The sequence below is a fragment of the Nanorana parkeri genome, unplaced genomic scaffold (assembly GCF_000935625.1).
Source record: "Nanorana parkeri isolate BGI_ZX_2015 unplaced genomic scaffold, ASM93562v1 scaffold800, whole genome shotgun sequence".
In the NCBI taxonomy this organism is placed as follows: Eukaryota; Metazoa; Chordata; class Amphibia; order Anura; family Dicroglossidae; genus Nanorana; species Nanorana parkeri.
Window position 1 is genome coordinate 639,057 of NW_017307068.1, and position 21,812 is coordinate 660,868.

General features: G+C 39.7%; 1 protein-coding gene across 1 annotated transcript in view; it reads left to right on the plus strand.

The window, feature by feature from the left end:
* CORIN (corin, serine peptidase) overlaps nucleotides 1-21,812 on the plus strand; it is a 182,118-nt gene that overhangs the window by 132,438 nt on the left and 27,868 nt on the right. Inside the window, exons 10-17 of the mRNA XM_018564960.1 lie at nucleotides 1,254-1,358; nucleotides 5,922-6,153; nucleotides 6,338-6,483; nucleotides 7,880-7,987; nucleotides 13,421-13,534; nucleotides 13,620-13,730; nucleotides 14,867-14,996; nucleotides 19,527-19,649. Of these exons, the coding sequence (XP_018420462.1) occupies nucleotides 1,254-1,358; nucleotides 5,922-6,153; nucleotides 6,338-6,483; nucleotides 7,880-7,987; nucleotides 13,421-13,534; nucleotides 13,620-13,730; nucleotides 14,867-14,996; nucleotides 19,527-19,649 (1,069 nt within the window). The remainder of the gene's footprint in view (nucleotides 1-1,253; nucleotides 1,359-5,921; nucleotides 6,154-6,337; nucleotides 6,484-7,879; nucleotides 7,988-13,420; nucleotides 13,535-13,619; nucleotides 13,731-14,866; nucleotides 14,997-19,526; nucleotides 19,650-21,812) is intronic.

The window sequence follows — 21,812 nt, forward strand, 5'->3', positions numbered from 1 at the left end:
CCCCCTAGTTCCCCCCGCCTTTACCCCCCCCCCCCCCCCATAAAAATCTATGTGGTACTATTATATATAATGTATCTACAACTGAAAATTGTATTGAAGATGAAATTCCATTTTAAATCAAGCGCATGTGAGAGAAGTGATTGTAGCTTTACTGTAATAGTTATATTTAGATCAAAGCACTGGTTTACATAAAGCTCTGTATTTTTTTATGTAAGTCTCCCTAACATGTATAACTACAGATCATAAGACCATGAATCTGAACGTGTTAAATTTAAAGATGCAATAGATCACAGTACTGAAGTACTGAAGATCACAGTACTGATATAATGGGGAAAAAAATACATTGGGGACATAGTTTTAAAACAGCATATGGCACTTTCACCAAACATTGTGACATCCATCAGTGGAAAAATATTTAGTCTGGGTGTTTACTGTTAAATATCTAATGTAACAGTAGAAAACTACAAAGTATCAAGAGTTCTGTGTTTGGTGTCCAGTGCTGTATTCTTCATAAGCAATATTTACAAGATTGTTTTATATTTTTTATTTGTTTTACCACATGTACACATGCTTGGGCACTTGCATCTAAACTGAACATGGAGTTGGCGAGGGGGCTGTAGAGAAGAGTCTTTAGACTCTTTGTAACTTAGCCATTGCCTCTCTTTCCTGCAGACTCTCGTGTAATGTACTGTCCAAAAACATAGGAGTCTATTCACAAAGCTGCCGAGGGCAGCCGAGTGAATGACCGATCAGAAGTGAAGTGAGCCGAACACTGGGGTCCTGGGGTCCTGGTGCCGAAGCTAGCCGAAGGATCGGCCGAAGCTACGGCCAGATCCTTCGGCAGCTTTGTGAATAGACCCCATAGTCTGCATGTAAAGTAGACATCATACTGCATCCAACAATACATTTTGGCTTTAAACTATGAAATAATATTCATGTAACAAAATTGCTGATAAAAATAGAAGAATCTTACTAAAAGGTCCTCTAGCCTAGATGTGTTCCAAGGATAGCTTGGCTCTGTCAGAGAGTGGACTGAAGAAACACTTTGCGACAGAGCCATTAGGATTATTACTTAGAAAAATGCAGGGTCTATAATGAATTTAGTTTTAAAGGGCAAACAAATAATGCATATAAGCTCTTTTCGGCTGGGTAGATTGCCTTCTAGACCCCACTAGGATATCCTTGTGTGTATCTAAAATCTATTTTGTATCTATAGCTTGCAATTCAACATTAATGGACCTCTCCTCCCACAGGTCACCCATGCCAAGATGGCGATTCTAAGTGTTTATTGCCAGGCTGCACTGAGCCATGTGCCAATGACACCAACTGTGAAATACCTCAAAACAAAACCAACTGCAGTATGTACATTACATTTTACTATAATTTTTCCATCAAGTACTATTTCAGGCAAACAACTAAATGCAAAGTTGAATACATATATGATTACTAACTTACCTGCCAAAAGATTTGTGATTTTGGCCAGTCATGTTGTGACATGCACACTATTGCTAATCAGTAAGATTACTCTACTCCTTCCTAGCTTACAATTATTACTCTTTGATGCTTCCAAGGTCAGCTCCCTGATCACTGAACTGAGTTAAAGTGACACTAAACTCAGGAGTTAAGTCTTAAAAATACATTCAAGTACTTTAACTATTAACAAACATGTATCTTATTTGTGTATCACTCGGCTGTAGATCCTCAAATCATCTCTGAATTGGTGCTGACACTGTCCTTCCTTCTTGAGGGTGGCTACTTTTGTTCCCCATGGTCCCCGTGTGTGTTGTAAAATAGCCACCACTCCTGTGATAGACCAGGCCTTCTTAAACTTTCTGCACCCGTGACCCCTTTTTGGCCGAGGAAATTTTTAGGGGACCCCAGCATCGGACGGTGTCTCTCCCCTCTTTCCCTCAACGTCGGTGCCCCATCAGATCGCGACCCCCCTGTTCACTTGTGGGACCCCATATGGGGTCGCGACCCACACTTTAAGAAGCACTGTGATAGACTACAATCTCACGTTTCGTTAATAATTTCTATTGAAGGTATAGTATATCACGGTAGCATTCTTGGAGTGGTGGCCACTGGGGAAAATGGGGAACAAAAGTAGCCACCTTCCAGAAGGAAGGACAGATTTAGCTGTCAGTTCAGAGATGATTTGAGGATCTACAGCTGAGTGATACACAAATAGGATACATTTTATTAATGGCTAAGGTACTTGAATCTATTTTTAAAATGTAACTTCTGAGTTTAGTGTCCCTTTAACTATGTTAATTCACTGTCCAATGTGGAGGCTGAAGGTGGAGAGGTGACATTGTTTCATCAGGAACTATGTGTAACAGTGTATGTTACCCCTTACATTGTAATTCCAAAAATGTGTGTGTGGTTCAATGAAATTGTGTGTTTTTATAACTTGTTCACGTTTTACATGCTAGTTTGCATTGAGATTTCTGGTGATCCTGCCGGACACTTTGCTTTGCTGTTGCAAACTGACCACACCAAGCATGGAAGCAGAGCTGTGCTGGCATGGTCAGCTCCCTCTTTGGAGTTACAGGATGTGGTGCAGACGCACAGCATGCCTGTATCTCCATAGTCTGTTTCCTTGTCATGTTTTTTTAATTATTTATTTATTTTTACTGCTAGGGGGCTTCGGGGAAATATCAGAGATCTAAACAGACCCCTGACATTTCCATAAAAAAATAGAGAAAGAAATTGAGGACACAGAGTCCTCAATCTGTTTTTCTGCAGACTTTGTTCTAAATGAATGAAAATCACTCAGTACAGAGGCTTCCCATTCATTCAGAAAATGTCTACTATCAACCAGTTATGAATGGGGAGTAGCCTCTGTATTGATGTAAAGCACTTCCTGTTAATTCATAGCTGGGGACTCATAGTACTATGTGTCCCCAGTTATTTACAAACAATGGAGTTATCAGCTGAGCACTCCAGTGTTTGTGCTGCACACAGAGGATCAGTAAATATCACAGATATTTACCGATCCTGACATGACAGAGGATCTAACTCCCCACCGCTCTATCCAAACGTTAACAAAAAGTTTTGTCTTTAGTTATACTTTAGTTATTGTTAATGGATTAGCCCAATACAGACAGATGGCTTATGAGTTTACTTGGCCTGTAGGCTGACCCTCACATGTGAACAAAGTTGGCCATTGACAGTAGAGAGCAGTCTTTTTCTGGGCAATGGTGGCTGGAATAGGAGCCGCTAAGGATCTAATAGTTACGGGCACATGGCAGTAGAGGGTGTCACTTCCCTGGTAAAATGCTATCAAAGGTTGCTGCAAACCACTAAGAGGAACTGCTTGTCTCCTTGCATGGAGGCTGGGCAGAAACTCTCAATGTTGCTCAATAAAGGCAAAGTGATGTGACCATTAACTCACATGGTAAAGAAACCACGCTCTGCCTTTTGCCTGACCCCGCACAGTCTTACCCTCCTCCTTTTCCAAACTACCAACAAATGGCTTCTAAAATTTCTGAGAGAACCCCCTCAAATCAAGATGCTTTTGTGTTAAAGGCACAGGGCATCTCAGGAGTGATAAAGCGCTGCTACTATGTATTAATTTTTCCTATAAATGACACAGTAAATTGTTTCTTGTTGTAGAAACAATATTTCTCCTAAATAGGCTTTCCTGAGGTACTAAATGTCAGTTATGTATTCTTTTACAAATGGATCCTGACCATATGATTTACTGCCTCCTTGTGCGTTACACACGCCTGAGTTATGCAACAGCACTGACAACTGAGTAACTCATGAAAGAAAGCAGTTGTATAGATACAGGAAAGAAAACTCCAGCCGTCAAAATAACATGTTTCCTGGGACCTCGTCTGCTTCTGGGACTGGGACCATCTGCCCAAACAGCTGTGACACAGAACATGAATGGGGCTTCCCTAGAAGTTACACATTCGCTGCATCTGTGGACTGTGACTAGAGCAAATAAACTTTGTCCTAAAGCAAATGAGGCTGGAGATCATTATAGCAATAGTCCATAGCGTAAACAGTTTTTAGTTGCTTACTGTGTGTTATTCATTTTCTTATTTATACTGAATTACCTTCCTTTCCGTTCTTTACAATTCTTGTTGTGTGAACCCCACCTACTCTTTCGCATCTTACTGGTTGCTTTTGGTAATGTGGTGATACACAAAATGCTACCTCAAGTCTTCTAAACCTGAATGTGAATTCCAGACATGCAAAGTTTATCACACAGCTTACATACGCTAACAGGTCAATTCACTAAAGGGTGAAGTTGTTGTCCTAGATTGTTCACTTCTCCTGCCTTCTCCAACTCTTCACCCATTAGTGAATAAACCTGTAAACCTCCAAAGAGAAGCAATGCATTCGGAGAAGACCCTTTTTTAACATTAGGGCTACGTGATAAGGCACAGTTCTCCTAAGGTTCTGATGCAAATGTGAAAGATATTATACTTACCTGAAAAGGACCTCTGCAATGACCTTCATCATGTGGTCTACCAAGAGATATGCATCCTTTCTTAAAGTACAGCTGTGGACAGGCTATGGATATTCAAGTGGTAAATAACCTTTATAACAAGCCCTTACTGACCTTTGTAGTTGTAGATACTGTGGAGCAAGTCATCTTCAAAGTTCACAGCAGAAGCACTAATATCATGTTCTAGTCTGTTTTTCGGTGGATGAAGCTTCCTTCTGCTTATTCTCCCTGCAGTGACATGGCAGCCTTCCATCCTTCTAATTTGGATACAAATCACCTTATATTGCTTACCAGAACCTTACCATCTTGTCTTGAATTGTATTGTAATGTTTTCCTTATATTGTAAAATGCTGCGCAAACTGTTGGTGCTATATAAGTCCTCTATAACATAATATTGATAATAATAATATTGCTTACCAGAACCTGTTCTTTGTTTACATTAAGAGGATGGAAGGCTGACAAGTTACTGCTAAAGCTGCTCAGAAACAAACTAAAACCCAACTTTAGTGCATCTCTTGTTACAGTGGAACTTTAAATGTTCTTTCTACCAGCAATGTTTTTTTTTTAATTGACACTAAGCCACAAAGGTGCAACTCAGTGTACAACCCAAACATCTACAGGTTGCTGGGATGAACTAACAACCATGTGCATGCACTGAAGTTCCTTTAGCTTTATCTGGCCAATAAAGAAAGCCAAAGACACCAAACCCAGAAGTAGAAAAGAAGATGTCAGCAGCACTAACAGAGCAACAAGTGAAATCATACCCTTCACAGCCCTGAATGTGGGCAATTTGGGAGGTGAGTCTGCCTTAATGTGCCAACATGCTGTGCATACTTTCACACTATGAAATAAACCTTGGGCACCACCAGTATAGTTCAATTTTGCTCTTCATTTGTGTCACTGCAGCTACAAAGGTCAGTGGGGGGCTTTAAAGCTTATTTACTGCTGTGAAGAATGGGCACATACTTAAGCATCCATAGCCAGGTCATGTGTTTGATTAAAAATACTTCCAATGCCCCATTACACACCCAGCATATGGTTGGTTACACACACGAGAGACTTAAACAAGTTGTCAGTGGTGTGTGCCAATTCCACAATGAAGACTGGAAAGATTTGCTCAGAATAGGCAGAGATTGCAGCTGGGAACAGTGCACTGAAAGTGCACTTTTCCTTTGAACAGACACTGTCACCTTGGCCATGTAGAGCAAAGTGAGTGTCTCTGCAAACGACATCCCCCAAACCCCTACACACACCTTTTCTGAATCCCTTGAAGCTCCTTGCATTTAGGGGAGCTGTGATCTCACGTCTCTCTCTATACAGTATATAAATGTAAATGGTGTTTATTCGAAGGAATAGGGAATAAACATTTCTTGTGATGTATTACTAAAGTTGTGTTTTTTCCTATATTATAATATGTCAAGAAAATGTTTTCCTTTTCTTTCTCACGTTGCTACAATTTTAGGTCAATGCGAACCAATAAGCCTGGAGCTGTGTATGAATCTACCCTATAATTATACACATTTCCCAAATTACCTTGGCCACAGGACTCAAAAAGAAGCCTCCATAAGCTGGGAGTCCTCCCTCTTCCCAGCTCTAGTTCAGACCAATTGCTACAAGTATCTCATGTACTTTGCTTGCACAATCCTGGTACCAAAGTGTGATTTAGAGACAAACCAGCGGATACCACCCTGCAGGTAATGCCCTTTACAGGAATATATTAGGAGGTTCCTACTTGCTTTATGATAACTCCTTTAAAAAATATATTGTTTTGAATAGAGAGGGTTGCCTTGAATGCATTCCATGAAATGTTTTTACACATTGGCTTGTGTCATGATGTAATGCATACGATTGGCGTACTTCTGAATTATGCCTTCCCAGAACACTCTGTGAACATTCAAAAGAGCGATGCGAATCTGTACTGGGTATTGTTGGACTACAATGGCCAGAGGACACAGACTGCAGTCAGTTCCCTGATGAGAAGTCAGATAATCAGACTTGTCTTATGCCTGATGAGGACGTAGAAGGTACATTTTAATACTCTAATATTGTAGCAAATATTTGGTTGTATGCATTTGGGTGCTTTTTCTGTCTGCCATACTGTGTTAAAACTCATCAAAAGAATGGCAAGGAATGACCCCACTGTTATGCAGTGATGCCATGGCAGAATAAGTTCCTCCACTAACTATAGTAGCTTTGTTAAACTATCTATATATGCATCTCTGACCTTCATGGGTGCAAAAAAATACACTTGCATTGTGAGATGACAGTTTTTATTTGTATATGCACATAATATATCAGCCTTTAGTTTTACGATTTAGAAGCAGTGCTGCTATCAGTTTACAGGTGGCTTCACGAGGCTTTTCCACTGCAATTCTGATATAAAAACAAAATGAGTAAATTTAGATTTAAAAAATACACAGGTATGGTATATAAAATAAAACTGTATTATAAATGAACGAATCTATCTATAAATAATTTATAAAAACATTCGGTGAGGCAGCCATCACATGGGGGGAGGGTTGCTGTCTTTGTCCTTTCCAGGTAATTGCCCCATTCTGTTCTTGTTCTGGTTACAACATTGTGGTCACTGTGGAAGGAAATGAGGAGACATTACCAGCGGGAACACAGGCAATGCTAAAAAGCAGATTCTAGTCTTTCTTTACCCTACTAATAAAACTGAGGCCACAGACATTGGGAAAAAAAAAAGAATGAAAAAAAAAGGTTCATCTAGACTAGAGTATAAAAGCCAGCAGACAGACCAAGTGATGATGTCGCTGGGTCTTAAAGGAGGTATTTCTTAAAAAAAAAAAAATTTGATTCAAAATTTTTTATTGGATGTTGATCGAGGGGAATGGGGAACAAGGGAAGGTATTACATGCATACATTCCACTTGAAATGTAATCATGGTTCCTGGTAAAGATGGACAATAATACATGTAAATATTGCACATTCCCTCATGGCAAATTGTCTGCTTGGCAGGGTTAATGTTTTTCCAGTACTGCTGTGTAAAGAAAACACTCTATGTAGTGCTAGTGTGTATTGAGCGATTCTAACTAATGCAAGTTTTGCACAGAAATCCCCAAAGCATTCAACAGTCATCAGGAAGCTACTATAAGAAATTTCTTTTGGTACTTATGTATACTAGAAATGTTTTCTAATCTTTAGACCAACATCAAATGGAATTTCATTGGTTGCTAAGGATGCAACACCATTTCATTTTTGCGGGTTTCCTAAGTGACACTATTTATGTAGAGGCAGGGAAGCAAAGTAATCGGCTTTCTAAATCATATTTATTATCTTCATATGCTATGTTTAATGACTGGTGTAAACAGGGAAATGAAGTTGCTTCAGTGACACAGCTGGAATGTTTCAAAAATAGCAAAACTCCTTGTGGTTTAATCTTATCTTATGTTCCTTCAGAATGTTCACCCAGTCATTTCAAGTGCCTCTCTGGCCGCTGTATCTTGGCATCCAGGAGATGTGATGGAGAGGCAGACTGTGAAGATGACAGCGATGAAGCAAACTGTGGTATGTAACAGCCGGACTACATGGGCTGTAATTGGGGTGTATATGACCGTAAAAATGGGTTTCTTAACACTGTGCTTACATCAAATAGAAAGTTTTAAATTCTCCAGCTATATAGGTGATACGGCTAGCGCTGTACGTTTTGAGAAAATACATTCTAATAGGGGCTGAGTGCCTTTAGTTCAGCAGCTTCCCTTACCCTTCTAGAACAATTAAATTTCACACAATTTTTATCTATTCAAACTTTTATTCACATTTTATTATTTTTAGTATTCCCAATTTCCAATAGCGCAAGTTCTTGCAATTACTATATAGGTGATACGTGATGCATTTTTTCATCAGTATTTCCAACATGGAAGGCTCACTACACATATAGGACCTAAGTATGAATATAGTCTCATACCTTTGGAAGTGGAGCTACACAACTAAGCAAAGCATTTGCCTGTGGTAATGGAGCTAAACTCCTGAGCACAGCATTTGCCTGTAGTAGTGGAGCTATTCTCCTGAACATTGCATTTGCCTGTGGTAGTTGAGCTATACTCCTGAGCACAGCATTTGTCTGTGGTATTGGAGCTATACTCCTGAACATAGCATTTGCCTGTAGTAGTTGAACAATACCCAGGGCCAGATTTCCCACAAGGTCAACCGAGGCCCGGCCTCAGGGGCAGCAGGGAGTAGAGGGGAAGCGAGGGTGAGGAATTACTATCTCCCAACGCTCGGGGCATGCAGTTCCAGGTGCCGGGCGGGTAGTTCTTTTCTTCCTTTAGCCCTGCTTTGGGTAAGCAGAGCTAAATGTACAACAGGGAAGCTGCTGCTTGTTCTGTAAAAGTGCACTGATATGCAGCCTGCATACAAGGGGGCACATTGAGGAACCTGGCATTTGGGCAGCAGAGAGAGTAAATCCGGCCCTGGCAAAACCCAGAGTACAGCATTTGCCTGTGGTAATGGAGCTATACCCCTGAGCACAGCCTCTGCCTGTGGTAATGGAGCTATACTCCTCAGCACAGCATTTGCCTGTAGTAGTCGATCTATACTCCTAAACATAGCATTTGCCTGTAGTAGTCAAGCTATACTCCTGAACATAGCATTTGTCTGTGGTAGTGCAGCTATACCTTGAGCACAGCATATGCCTGTGGTAGTTGAGCTATACTCCTGAGCACAGCATTTGCCTGTGGTAGTTGAGCTATACTCTTGAGCACAGCATTTGCCTGTGGTAGTTGAGCTATTCTCCTGAACACAGCATTTGCCTGTAGTAGTCGAGCTATTCTCCTGAACACAGCATTTGCCTGTGGTAGTTGAGCTATACCCTTGAGCACACCATTTGCCTATGATAGTCGATCTATACTCCTGAGCACACCATTTGCCTGTGATAGTGGAGCTATACTCCAGAGCACAGCATTTGTCTGTGGTAGTTGAGCTATACTCTTGAGCATGTTTGCTGGTGGTAGTTATGCTATACCCCTGAGCACAGCATTTGCCTGAGGTAGCGAGCTATACTCCTATGCACACATAAAACAAAATTAGATTTTAATAAATGTGCCAGTGCCCCTTAGCACTTTCTCTTTCTCTTGAGGTTCCTGTGCCCAGTGAGGTTCTTATCTCAGTGGAGATTGAGGTTTGAATGGTTGGTATGGGAAACATTTCTACTTTGTTGCCCTTTTTGATGTGCAACAATTATTTAGATCTATGTTGAATGTGCACTGTAATGTGCTCTATAGTTTTATGCTTGGATGTTTCTACATGGGGTGCATACAATACAACTCACCCTAGACGATGAGGTCATGGGGCTCAGAAAAGTCATATTTGTTTTAATTTTTCAGCCAAAATCACTTCAGAACCAAAGTCTCTCTTTGCTTCATATGCCTATTTCCCATATAAGTTGTTTGAGCATCCCGTAGGCTTTTAGGCTAAAATTAACGACATTCCACTGTTTGTCAAGAGCTGAATGGCACCGTTCCTGGTTATTGTATGAGATTTAAAGTGGACCTTTACCCACATCTTTAAAATAACAACAAAGACATCTTTAGAAATGTTAAGTATTGACAATCTACAATCAGATAATTCTAGATATTTGCAGGCTTTGTATTCGTTGCATACATTATTATTTTTCTTTTCTTCCCCAGTTTTCTGACAGTGGCCATGTTTACTAAGGCCACATTACTAGCTCTCCTTTTACTTCCCGGGATTATCTGGCACATGTGACTAGACACGTGACTAGCACATGTGACCATGCACATCATCTCAGGGGAGAAAAATGCCTTTCTCTGAGATCTCATGAGATTACAGATGAGATTTCCCAGCAATGCTCTGCTGATGACAAGGCAACCCCAGTGTGCATTGCTTTGGCAAACTGAAGTAATTTTGCTCTTTCACAGCAGGAAGTGAATCGTCTGCAAGTGTAAGTATTTCACAATCACAGCATTTTACACCTGACATGTCTATGTTATTATTAATCATCATACATATGGGGATGCATTGGTAGAATTTGAGTGTAAAGGTCCGCTTTAAGAGGTCCCTGTGCGGATTTCGCTCTACGCCTTGTGGATTTTTAGTTACAGCTCTGTGCATCCCATTGTACACAAGTATTGCCTCAATGTGGTCCAAGCTATTCCTGGGTGACATCCAGTGTTCCCCATCAAGATGAATAGGGGTTCTTATTAACGTGCTAATAAGCGTCAGTCAGTTCTTAGGGGGCATCATGCTTTGTGAAGATGCAACCAATCTATGTAAGTCTTAAAGGAAGAAACTTGAAAACTGCCAATGCTGACTTCTCCAGTTGCTATACCTAGCTGTCATACTGAGCCTTTGGCTTCAGGACCTTGAGTCAATAGCCCAGAAAAAAAAATACAGATCAGGAATTATAAGTTAACATTGTCTTTTTCTGATGTGTACGCTTGTTCAAGCCAGTGACTTGAAACGTATTCATGCCAGTGAGTTAGCATAATAGCCAAGCAACTAGCATTTTTAGGTGAAGGTCAACAGTGGCAGCCCCTATTTTTCTCATGATGGGTTTACTATTGCACTTCTGCATTATGCTAAATAAAATGCACTTTTAAGCACACCTATCTTTTGGGAAATGTTGGTGTTATCTGATGTTGAAAAGTAAAAATGTTTTATGCTGTACATGAATATTTCTCTTTTAATACAGGTGTCTAGTGTTTTCTCCATAAACCTAAGCTGCTCACAAAGCATTGAACAAAGTGAAATTCTGAACAAAGCTGTTACTTATTTCCTACATACAATTTGCTGTAATCTTCCATCTAATGCAGACCACATAGCATAGAAATGTAATGCTTTTATTTGCAGAACTCTGGATAAAACTTGCTTTCAAGAAGATAATCAAATTTGTTTTGAAAGCCTTGTTTTGCTTCCCACTTCCAGTCAATTCTTATGAATTTCTATAAATCTGTAAGGCAGTGCAGCAGCTGGAAAATTACCAGTGTCACCGTGACATTTGTGTGACCGCCGCAAAATGTGCTGTAGAGGAACTGTCTGTCCCTCACAGCTCAAGGTCTCATTCATATTCCATGTTGCAAGAAAGACGAACATCTCCTTGCTCTCTATCCAAGTCGGTCATGTCTCTATTACCATAAAAGGATTGAGATAGATTGATATCTAATTCTATTACATTCAATATGATGCTTTGAAGCGGCAAAACATTAACTTAAAAATATTTTATTGCTGGCAAATGAAGCCAGGTGCTGCGTTGTATTTATCCATTTACAATGTCACTGAACATCCATATGTGTCTTTGAAGGTAAATAATTACTATTAAATACATTCCTTCCTTTCTAACCACCTAGAAATCTTTGGCGCACTTCTAACCTTACTTTTTGTATGACTCCATGCCTGAGATGCACATCAGAGCTGTATTAGCTCCTTGACTGTGGTATACCAGGGGCTGCCACAGGAGATTGCAGTTGGGATTTTTAGACCTGCTCATACATACTAGAGCCGGATTAACCAAAAGCCAGCATGTCTTTGGTGTGTGAGGGGAAACCCAGAGTGCCCAGAGGAAACCTACATAAGCATTCTCAATGCAGGTAGTGTCCTGGGTAGGATTTCAACCAAGGACCCAATTGCTGAAAGGTATAGGTGCTAGCCACTATGCCACTGTGCTGCTGTAAATCAGTTATACACATGAGTAAAGAACATTTACAATGATAAAAAAATCTGAAAATGTTTTAGTGCATTCCATTTAGAAAATAATATTTTGCACTTATACTGACTCATGTGGCACAGCCTACCTGCTGAATAGCTATTTTGCCCATCCTGGCATTTACCTTCTCTGTACCTGACTACATTTCTAGATTAATCCCTTAAATTGCTTATAGATAAAATACTTATATTGTTAATAGGCCTACATCTGAGCAAGTTAAAATACAGGGGTGTTCATGGTTCCAGCACAGCCCAGTAAGGCCTCTAAAGCATTGCTTACAAACATTGTAGCATGAGATTGAGGTTGCACACCACAAACACATTTGTTAAAGGGATACTATATTGTAAATACTGCCCCATGCATTCCTTCAGTTGGTCCCATGACATTAGAGATAATATAAACAAGTACAGGGGATGCCTGAGGCAGCATCACTGTGCCATTGATCAGACGTTCTACTGACTGCTGTGAGGGATCTTATGTGTTCTCCTCTAAGCTGGTGTGTTCTGTATGAGTACACCAGTAAGTCTGACCAGTAATATAGGGCTGTAAAACAGGGGGCAGAATATAATTTTTTTTACCACGAACCAAGTTTAGCTATTCCACCATGTGTGCCACCATACTTTAAGAATTTTAAGATATTAATCAATTTTTAATTCCTTTAGGATAGCCAATTGTGAAACATGTTTACTACATGACTAAGTATTTACGTGCTGTGGGGAAGAATATAATATAATTGAGTTTTGTGAGTTTTCACTCAAAAATCAAATTCTACCAATGCATCCCTATATGTATGATGATTATTAATAACATAGACATGTCAGGTGTGAAATGCTGTGATTATGAAATCTTTACACTTGCAGAGCATTCACTTCCTGCTTTGAAAGAGCAAAATGATTTCAGTTTGCCAAAGCAATGCACACTGGGATTGCCTTGTCATCAGCAGAGCATTGCTGGGAAATCTCATCTGTAATTTCACGAGATGCTTTGTATTCTTTGTATGCAAAGAATACAAAGCAGGCAATTATCTAGAAGTATGTGTTTGTAGATTGTCATTACTAAACATCTCTAAGGGTGTCTTTGTTGTTATTTTAAAGATAAGGGTAAAGGTCCACTTTAATATAAAAAGAGAGTATATTTTTTTAAAGCATCTTAAAGAATCCAGATGATGCAAAAGAAATGCTTGCAATGCAGGTTGTGCAAAGTTAGGACCCCTCTGTGATTCTGATATAATATTATTGGAACCATCTGATTCCTATATGTTTTTCTCACCCTTGAAGGCTGCACGGAGAGAGGTCTGTGGGAGTGTCCAGGAAGTAAGATATGTATCAAGTATTCGATGATCTGTGATGGCTTTCCCGATTGCCCCGAACAGCTAGAAGAGAAAAATTGTTGTAAGTTGTTTACAGTTGTTATATACATGATGACCTGTAAAGACATATAATCAAGCAAGTCCATTATTACCTATTATTTCTACAGCCTCTTGCACACATAATGAACTGGAATGTGCCAACCATAAGTGTGTATTACGTGACCAGTGGTGTGATGGTCGATTAGATTGTACTGACAGTTCTGATGAATGGAATTGTGGTAAGTATGAGGCAATTAAACGTACCTAATTGAAGACCCAGAGTGGCAGTTCAGCAACTCAAGCACGTGCCAGAATGGCTGATGTGTGTTGTTAGACCAGTGGTAGGCAAACTCTTGCCCTCCAGCTGTGGTGAAACTACAAATCCCAACATTCATCTGCCTCTGGGAGTCATGCTTGTGGAAGTGAGAGAATTGCAATGGGATATGTAGTTTCACCACAGCTAGAGGGCCAGAGTTTGCCTACCCTTGGTTGACACAGATTTACAAAACACAGGGGTTGGCGAACTCTGGCCCTCCAGCTGTGGTGCAACTACAAATAACATTAAGCAATGCAAGACTCTGACAACCACAGGCATGATTGCCTGGAGAAGATGCATGATGGGATTTGCAGTTTGAGAGATACTGTTATGGGGAAAAGACACTTCTAAATCAGCCCAAAAAAGCATCTAAAAAAGAATGTGTTGGTGTTTTTTTACACATCAAAGAATTTTCTAGTAAGGCTATGTTCACACTACATGTGGTGAACTGAGTTTTTTTTTTGCAGAAAAACACAGGTCACCACTAGGCCACATAGCTTTCTATGCACCCATTCACAGCAACGCTGATGTGATGTACGGTGTGGAAAATTGCAGAGAGCACACTTTAAATCACCAGAGGTCACTGCAGACCAGCCTATCGGGCTGCTTTGTGCACCCCTCAATGGAGTGTACACTTTTTTTTTCAACAAAGTTTAAAAAAGAAATGTTGTGATCCTTGTCTCAGCAGCGCCCTATATTGAAGGACTTGTGTGTGAGAATGGGATATGAGCGAGTATGGTGACTGTGTATATGGAACCGTCGCTGAAATTTTCTACAGATTTTTAACATTTTGTTTACAACAGTTGAGATTACTGGATGTTAATGCAAAGAGCTATACTAAGTTCTACAGCTCTGCAACGCTGCAACCCATAACAGCTAATGGGACTGACATATGTTGACGTCATATCAGTGAATGATGTATTCTGATTAGTCTTTGCACAATAAATAGGCTGAAAAAGTTATATTTGGTAGCACCTTTTCAGCATCACACCAATACAGGGAATTACTCTAATATAGTATTGTACATGTCATTAACTTTTCTGCATTTTTATATTTCAGTCTCTGTCTCTAGCAATATGAGCTCCATGACATCCTTGGTCATTCACAGATCAGCTGACAATTACTACGTCTGTGCTGACGACTGGGAGGAAGAGCTGTCTCAATGGGTCTGCAAGCTAATGGGTTTAGGGTAAGGTCAGTAGTGTGTAGCAATAATAAATATTATGGGCTGTTAAAAGATTTGATACATTTTTGTATTGTTTTGTTCATTTGGAATAGTGACATTTTCTGAAATTGGTAACAGGAGCGGTACCCAAAATTGATTTCTTGGGGGTAAGGTTAATTTTCCCCATTGATTAATTAGTGCGGTCAAGCGCCAACTAAGCAGTTGTGACGGGCTGCAGCTAGTTCTTTACAGGGAACCTACAGTGGTCACTGAACTCTATAATTCTATAAAAATGATCATGATGCGATAATTCTGCTCTTGGCTTCCTATAGTGGATGCCCCATAAGAATCGACTAAAAGATGATGTATCAGAGACTAGTGTAGCAATAATCTTACAAAGGGGGAGCTGCATAAGAAATCCCTAAAGAAAGAACATCCCTTGTCCCTCTGTGTGAGTAGTGAGAATGATTAAAATAAAGCTGCCCATACACCTATAGATTATCTGCAGATTTCTATGGTCAGATGGAAAAAGTGCACCAGATTCCCCCAGCTACACTAAACTCTGTGGATGGAGGAATCTCCCCGCTGGCTGTCAAAATAGCTGAGGAATCTGATTGGATGCAGGCATTGTTCAGGTATTTTGACAGCCAGCGGGGCCGACTAGCAAGATACAAGCTTGGCCCAGTGGGAGATTCCTCCATCCACGCAGTTTAGCGTACATAGAAGGATCTGTTTTTCCATCTGACCATAAAAAATCTGCAGATAATCTATAGGTGTATACCCGGCTTTACTCATATGTACTGCATGCCTGTTGCTCTATACTTAAAATGTTGACAAAGCATGTAATTTGGAAATCATGTGAACTTTGCCCTGAAAAGTAGAAGAACAGAACAAGTGAATTACCAGGAAAGTATACAGTAGTTTGTGGGGCATCTTTGAGCACAGCAAATGACCCTATTCCAAGCCTGCGTCTGAGAAGAGTTGAGAAAGGGGCTGCACCCACTTCTGACAGTCCGATTCTACAAATTACACTGATAAACTGACAGTCCGGTTCCACTCTGTGTATTAGAAGTGCTGAGAGAAGCTACTGCAAGCAGCATCTTCAGGTTTCATTCATAAATACATTGCAACAATTTTGATAAAGATATATTTTTGTCAATGAAATTACACAAAATAACAAATTGCCTCTATTTAATTAATAAATAATTTCACAGTGCTTTGTTCTAGAAACATAATTTAAGTGTCTTTATAAAAGGAACAAATCACAAAATAAAATGTGCTTTTTTGGTAAGCTAAACATCCTTGGTTTCCGGAGAGAAGAATACATTTTGATTATCATAATATTAAGGAAAAGGGTCTGTTTTTCCATGCTCATTATGACTAAACCACACTGGATCAAACATATCTCAACACCGCTATCCAATTCTTCATGGACCAAAAGGGAGCAGTGATGGGATGGTGGACAGCATTTGTCATTTCTGCGCCTGCCCAGCCACTGTTCATGCAGATGTGCAAGTCACAGTTTGCTATTTTCACCTTGGGTGCCAGAGGACTTTTAGGGTTTCTATAAGGGGCATGAAATAAGACAGGTTGGACAGGTTTACAGCCAGCGGCCTGTTCTTCCCTCATGGTAAGCATGGTGCATGTTTATATGGTGCATGTTTCATTTAAAAATGTCTTAATATTTTTATAGCACCTCTATCATATTTTGTATTTCAATTTGGGTATTGTCATGAAACTTTGTTTACAGATCATGCTGGGCTTTCTAATGCAATATTTCCTATTTATCTGTCTGAAAAATAAAACAATGCAAATGGTAATATTTTGGCCCAGAAGAGAATATATTAAAAAATATACAAACACAGTGTATTCCCTTTACATTTTGGTCCCCCACCCCTTCATTACAGCAGAGAGTAAGGGTCAGGAATGACGTAAGGGTCAGCAGCGAGAGATGCCGGGGACCGAGAAGATTGACATTCCTGGAAGTGTCAGTTTTCCAGTGAACTTTGGGAGACCATTTATACTGAATGACTGGTGTTGGTTGGTGCAAGCAAAGGTGAGTGAACGCTCTTTTAATTTTTGAGGTTTTTCAATGGCAGCCCTCATGAGGGGTTTGGTTTAGCATATATTTTCTATATGAGTTTATATATTGCCGGTATGGCAATATATTGAATAGGATCTGGGCACCTGAAAACCTATGTAAGTAAAGAGGTCCCTAGCACACTTTCAAGCTAGCCAGCCAACTAGCCAGTTTTGTATGCTGTCCTGCCTATGTAAACTTTTTAAACAGATCTCTTCGGCTGCCAAATTTGATTCTATGTAAATAATGTGCACATAGTGAAGACACATAGCAGCCAAACAGATTTTGATTGACTGCCGTACTGACGAGTTAAAAAAAAACAAAAAAAACAAATTCTGATTGGTTGATATAGAGGGGTACTTTTTGCAACAAAAAACTAATTCTGATTGGCTGATATAGAGGGGTACTTTTTGCACATAGAGGTCAAAGTGTAAAACTGGAACAAAGAAACCTGCAGATTTTTATTTTTTAATCAGAGGAAAAATGAAAAGTGACATCTGATTGGTTACATGGGGTGATCAATCTCTGGAGGTTTTAATTTTGCCTTCCCTATTAAAATAGATTTATTGCCATGTAATTGAGTGATGGTTACAGAAGGAGCTTTGCAGCCAGAGAAAAAATATTAGGGCATCATTTCGGAGTAGAACTGTATTGTGGCAAATCTTATTAGCATCCTCCACACAGGTCCTGGCAAGGTTTAGAAGTGATAATCATTTAATAAGCTTGGAAAGGATTATAAGAAATACAGCATGCAATACACAGACTAAGATCTGGGCAGTGGAGACTAGTTGGCTTTGCCAGTTACACTAGAATCATTCTCATGTGGCAGCAATAACTTGCCGCAGTGCCAAGATTTTATTTCTAATGTGGCTGCGCCATCCAAGTTGTACTATCTAACAAGGAATTATAGTTAAGAAAAGCTGCACAACACATTAACGTATCAGTCTCTGAACTGGTACAAGTTATGCCTATATTGTATTCCAGTGTTAGCACACTGAAGCTCCTGCTGTGTGCATTGGACATGGCAACATAATAACCTCCAGACTTTCACAGTCATTTTCCAAACCAATTCACATTTCAAGGTTTTCAGTCCAACTTTCAGCAAGCTGATTTGTGGCTCTTTAATTTAAAGGAACACTAAAATACGATAAAAAAATGGACATATTACAAAGGTCTTTGACCACAGCGGCATGTCCAAGTTAATAAAAATCTGTACTTGCTGGTTTATATAACATCTAGATCTAAACATGCAAACTTAGCTTCTGCTCCCAGGTGCACCCTTTTGTTACCCTGAAATAGTCTCACTTCAGGGGTTTTTAATATAATTGGAGTAGATCTATTCCCCAGCACTTCTTTTATTTAGCAGGAGCAGTGGGCTGCAATTTATTTTATTTCCCCTCCAGATCACCTGCAGGTGAAAACTGGTACTGCTGCCAAATGTTAGTCTGGTAAGCAAATATAAATAAGAACAGAAAGCTGCAACAGTGATCTTCTACAACTCTCCAGTTTTACGTAAAAAAAATACCGATGAATTGACTGCATTAGATGTGTTGTCGTCAGCGGGGCTTAGATCACTGTAGCCCTCGGAAGAAGAGGCTGCAGGGACTGGTCTACCAGCCAAGTGATATCAAAGACCATGTGAGTTTTTTTTTATTTGAGCAAAACAAACGACAAACGCACTCAACAATTTGTTACCAGTTATACAGTAAAGTGCACACGAAATGGGAATTTGAGCCCCTAGAGAAAAACGAGCAGTTACCCGTTGCAGTGTGGAGGTAGCCCCACTGCAAGGGTTAACTCTTTTCCTGGAGTTCCTCGTTAAATATAGTGCCTACTGCACTTCTTCTGGGAAATAAGGGACAGCTCAAAGCTACATGTTTAAAACGTCCCCAAAAGTAGTGTTCTACCTTTCTTTTTTTTTGTAGTGCTTTATAAAAATATAAACTGATTAACCAACGCAAACACTTTTTATATGTTATCATGCATATAGTATAAAGATTCACAAAGTGTTAAGATGATCTTAAGAGACTGGTAAAGATTTGTGATTGCCAGCAAATATTGGGGTACATACCTAGTCCGGGTTCTACCACTGCAACCTACTACCATAGATGCTGAAAGCAACACCCCTCTGCTAGGATCTTTTAGACAGAACAGTTCCTCGTTTTAGTGCTCCTGACCTGGCTTGGAATGCTGTGACAGCATATACATAGGTCTATCAGAGATGACTGTATTTCTATGATCAGAATGCCGAGCATAAACTGGAATGAACGTAGCACTGGACATGCACCATGCAGAGTACATGCAAAAAGCAAAATTGCTTGGAATATGGAGCAAAGGTTTCTCCTGTATGTTTTACCAAATAAGAGACCAGATATACATGTGTATAGCCCTATTGCACAACTAACCAGTTCTTCACCCGTTTATATTTAATACCTGCTGTAAGATATAATTCAGGTTCTTTTTTTCTATGTCAGGGGCCCATCATTGACGGCGGTCAAACCAGATTATCATCACCATGATAACAATGACTGGCTGCATTTAAAGTCTGACTGGAAACTACAAAATGGATCAACCTTTCACGAACTGTTAATAAAAGGGTAAGAAATGTGCACACTGAAAATGATGGGGGGTCAGTAGTTAATGGCTTTGGAGCACTGACATCCTAGGTCCAGTTTCCACCAGAGTTCTAGTTGCATTGGATTTCAGTCCTCAAATCATACTAGTATACCAGGTTCAGACCAAATTGACCCAAGTATATTTTTGCCTGTATAGAGAGGACCTATGACTGTAAAGTGCATTGGAGACAGAAATTGATATAAAGTAAAGTACTGTATCATGTGTCATGCCACAGAACTTCATATTACAGTCCTCCTGCTTCCTTCTCTGCACATATAGTCGGTCCAGTATACAATATCTGCCTTGGGGTCCTACCACTTGTCTGCAGGAGATTTTCACACTGACAAGATCATTTATGATCCATGAAATGGTGGCCACTTGTGTTTAACCTCTGGAAATTACTCTTGTAAAAACATTCTGTGTCCCTTTATGAGTCTGCCTGTCTAAGTGGAAATGCTCGCAATGAAAATAGTCTAAAATGACTCGGTAAATTCCTTGGCTGTACATAACCAAGGTCCCCAGACTATCAACAGCTCGAGCAACAACATGAAATATAACAACTGCCAGCGAGCCAAACCATAGCTGGACCTACAGAGAAGGGGCTGACCTTTGCCATTCAGTGCATGTGGAACAGAAACCTATAGGCTATAAGTTATAGTGCCAGTTTATTTAATGGCCCAAAGTAGAGAATAGTGGGACCCTAATTTGCAGCTAGCCAGCTTTCTCTTCTCACAGTGCTCGGCGTGTTCGTTTATAATGTAGTTTTAAATGCCACATACAATATTAGACCACCAAAATCAATTTTCAAATCAACATCTTACTTTTTACATTTTGCATAAACAAAAAAACACCTTTCTATTTTTGACAAGGGAGCCCTAAAGTAATCCTATAGCTTTCAATGCAAAGCAAAGGAAAGCAAAGCAACAGGCCTGCATAGACCTCTCCTCACAGCAGTGTATACGTACCCTTCCCATGGCTTTGATCAGCTGCTGGGAGTAAATTATTGAAAACCTAAAAGTGGAAAAACTCTTTTAAGGCTTTCATGTTATTGCCCAGCTTGTAATTGCTGTTTACAGTTAGTCACAAACCTGAAAATGGACATAATTCTATCATGGTAGGCCTGCACTTTGGTGTACTTGAAGTTCATAAATGTTCTGAAAGAAACATAATTTACCTTTTTTTAATGATAAATGCAGCTGGGAAGCTGACTCTCTCTGGCACCCTACAAAACAGTGCTAGAGTGGGTGAGAGAGACTGAGCAGGACTTTTGCATAATTTCCCTAACCTTCTGCAAACAGAGCAATGTGCTGTCAATCTAAAGGGCTGTGGGCCAAGCTATCGTGGCTATTCATTGAAAGGGCTAGGCACAGTGACAACTGCTAAGCAGCTACATGCAACAGTAAGGGTAACAACTCTGCAGTGATTTCATTGCAGAAGAAGGAACAATGTCACCCTATCAAAGGAAGTACCTATATAATGGTTCTACTGGCAGGACCAAAAGGTTTTTGGAAAATTTTCCAAGGGGTACTTAGAAAACCAGATAGCCCTGTATTACTGCCATGGGCAGCCTACATCACATACGTGGTTTAAAGTTTGACCATAGTAAGTTTGCTCCCGCCTATCTGAGGTTGCTTATTTCTGCTTCAGAGAAATCTAAAAGTTGTTTTGCTGCCACATTACTCTTCACTTTGGTAATTAAAGGCCATTAGTTGCTTTATATAATGAACCTGAGCACAAGTTATTACAGCAGTTTTATAATATTAAAACAATATGTGATCAATGCCAGTAAATAAGTCCAAATAAGAGCTACTAGGCACTCAAGATAAATAATAAAAAAAAAAATCTAAAACATGTATAACAATCATGTGCCGAGCTAAATAAATATATACAATTCAGTGAAATATGTGATAACAATAAAATATATAAGTATATGCTTTAAAATATATACAAAAGAGCATATTAAACATGAAAAGATGTCAACAAAGTGATAAAAACAAAGTCCAATGTGCAACAATTGTACTCGTGCAAATAATTGCAGGGGGATAGTCCACCACTAGATAGATCCAAATGCCCAAGTATGCAGTTGCCACAGAATCCTGACAGACTTTCACCTCCACCCAGTGAATGCAAAAATTAGAACAGTT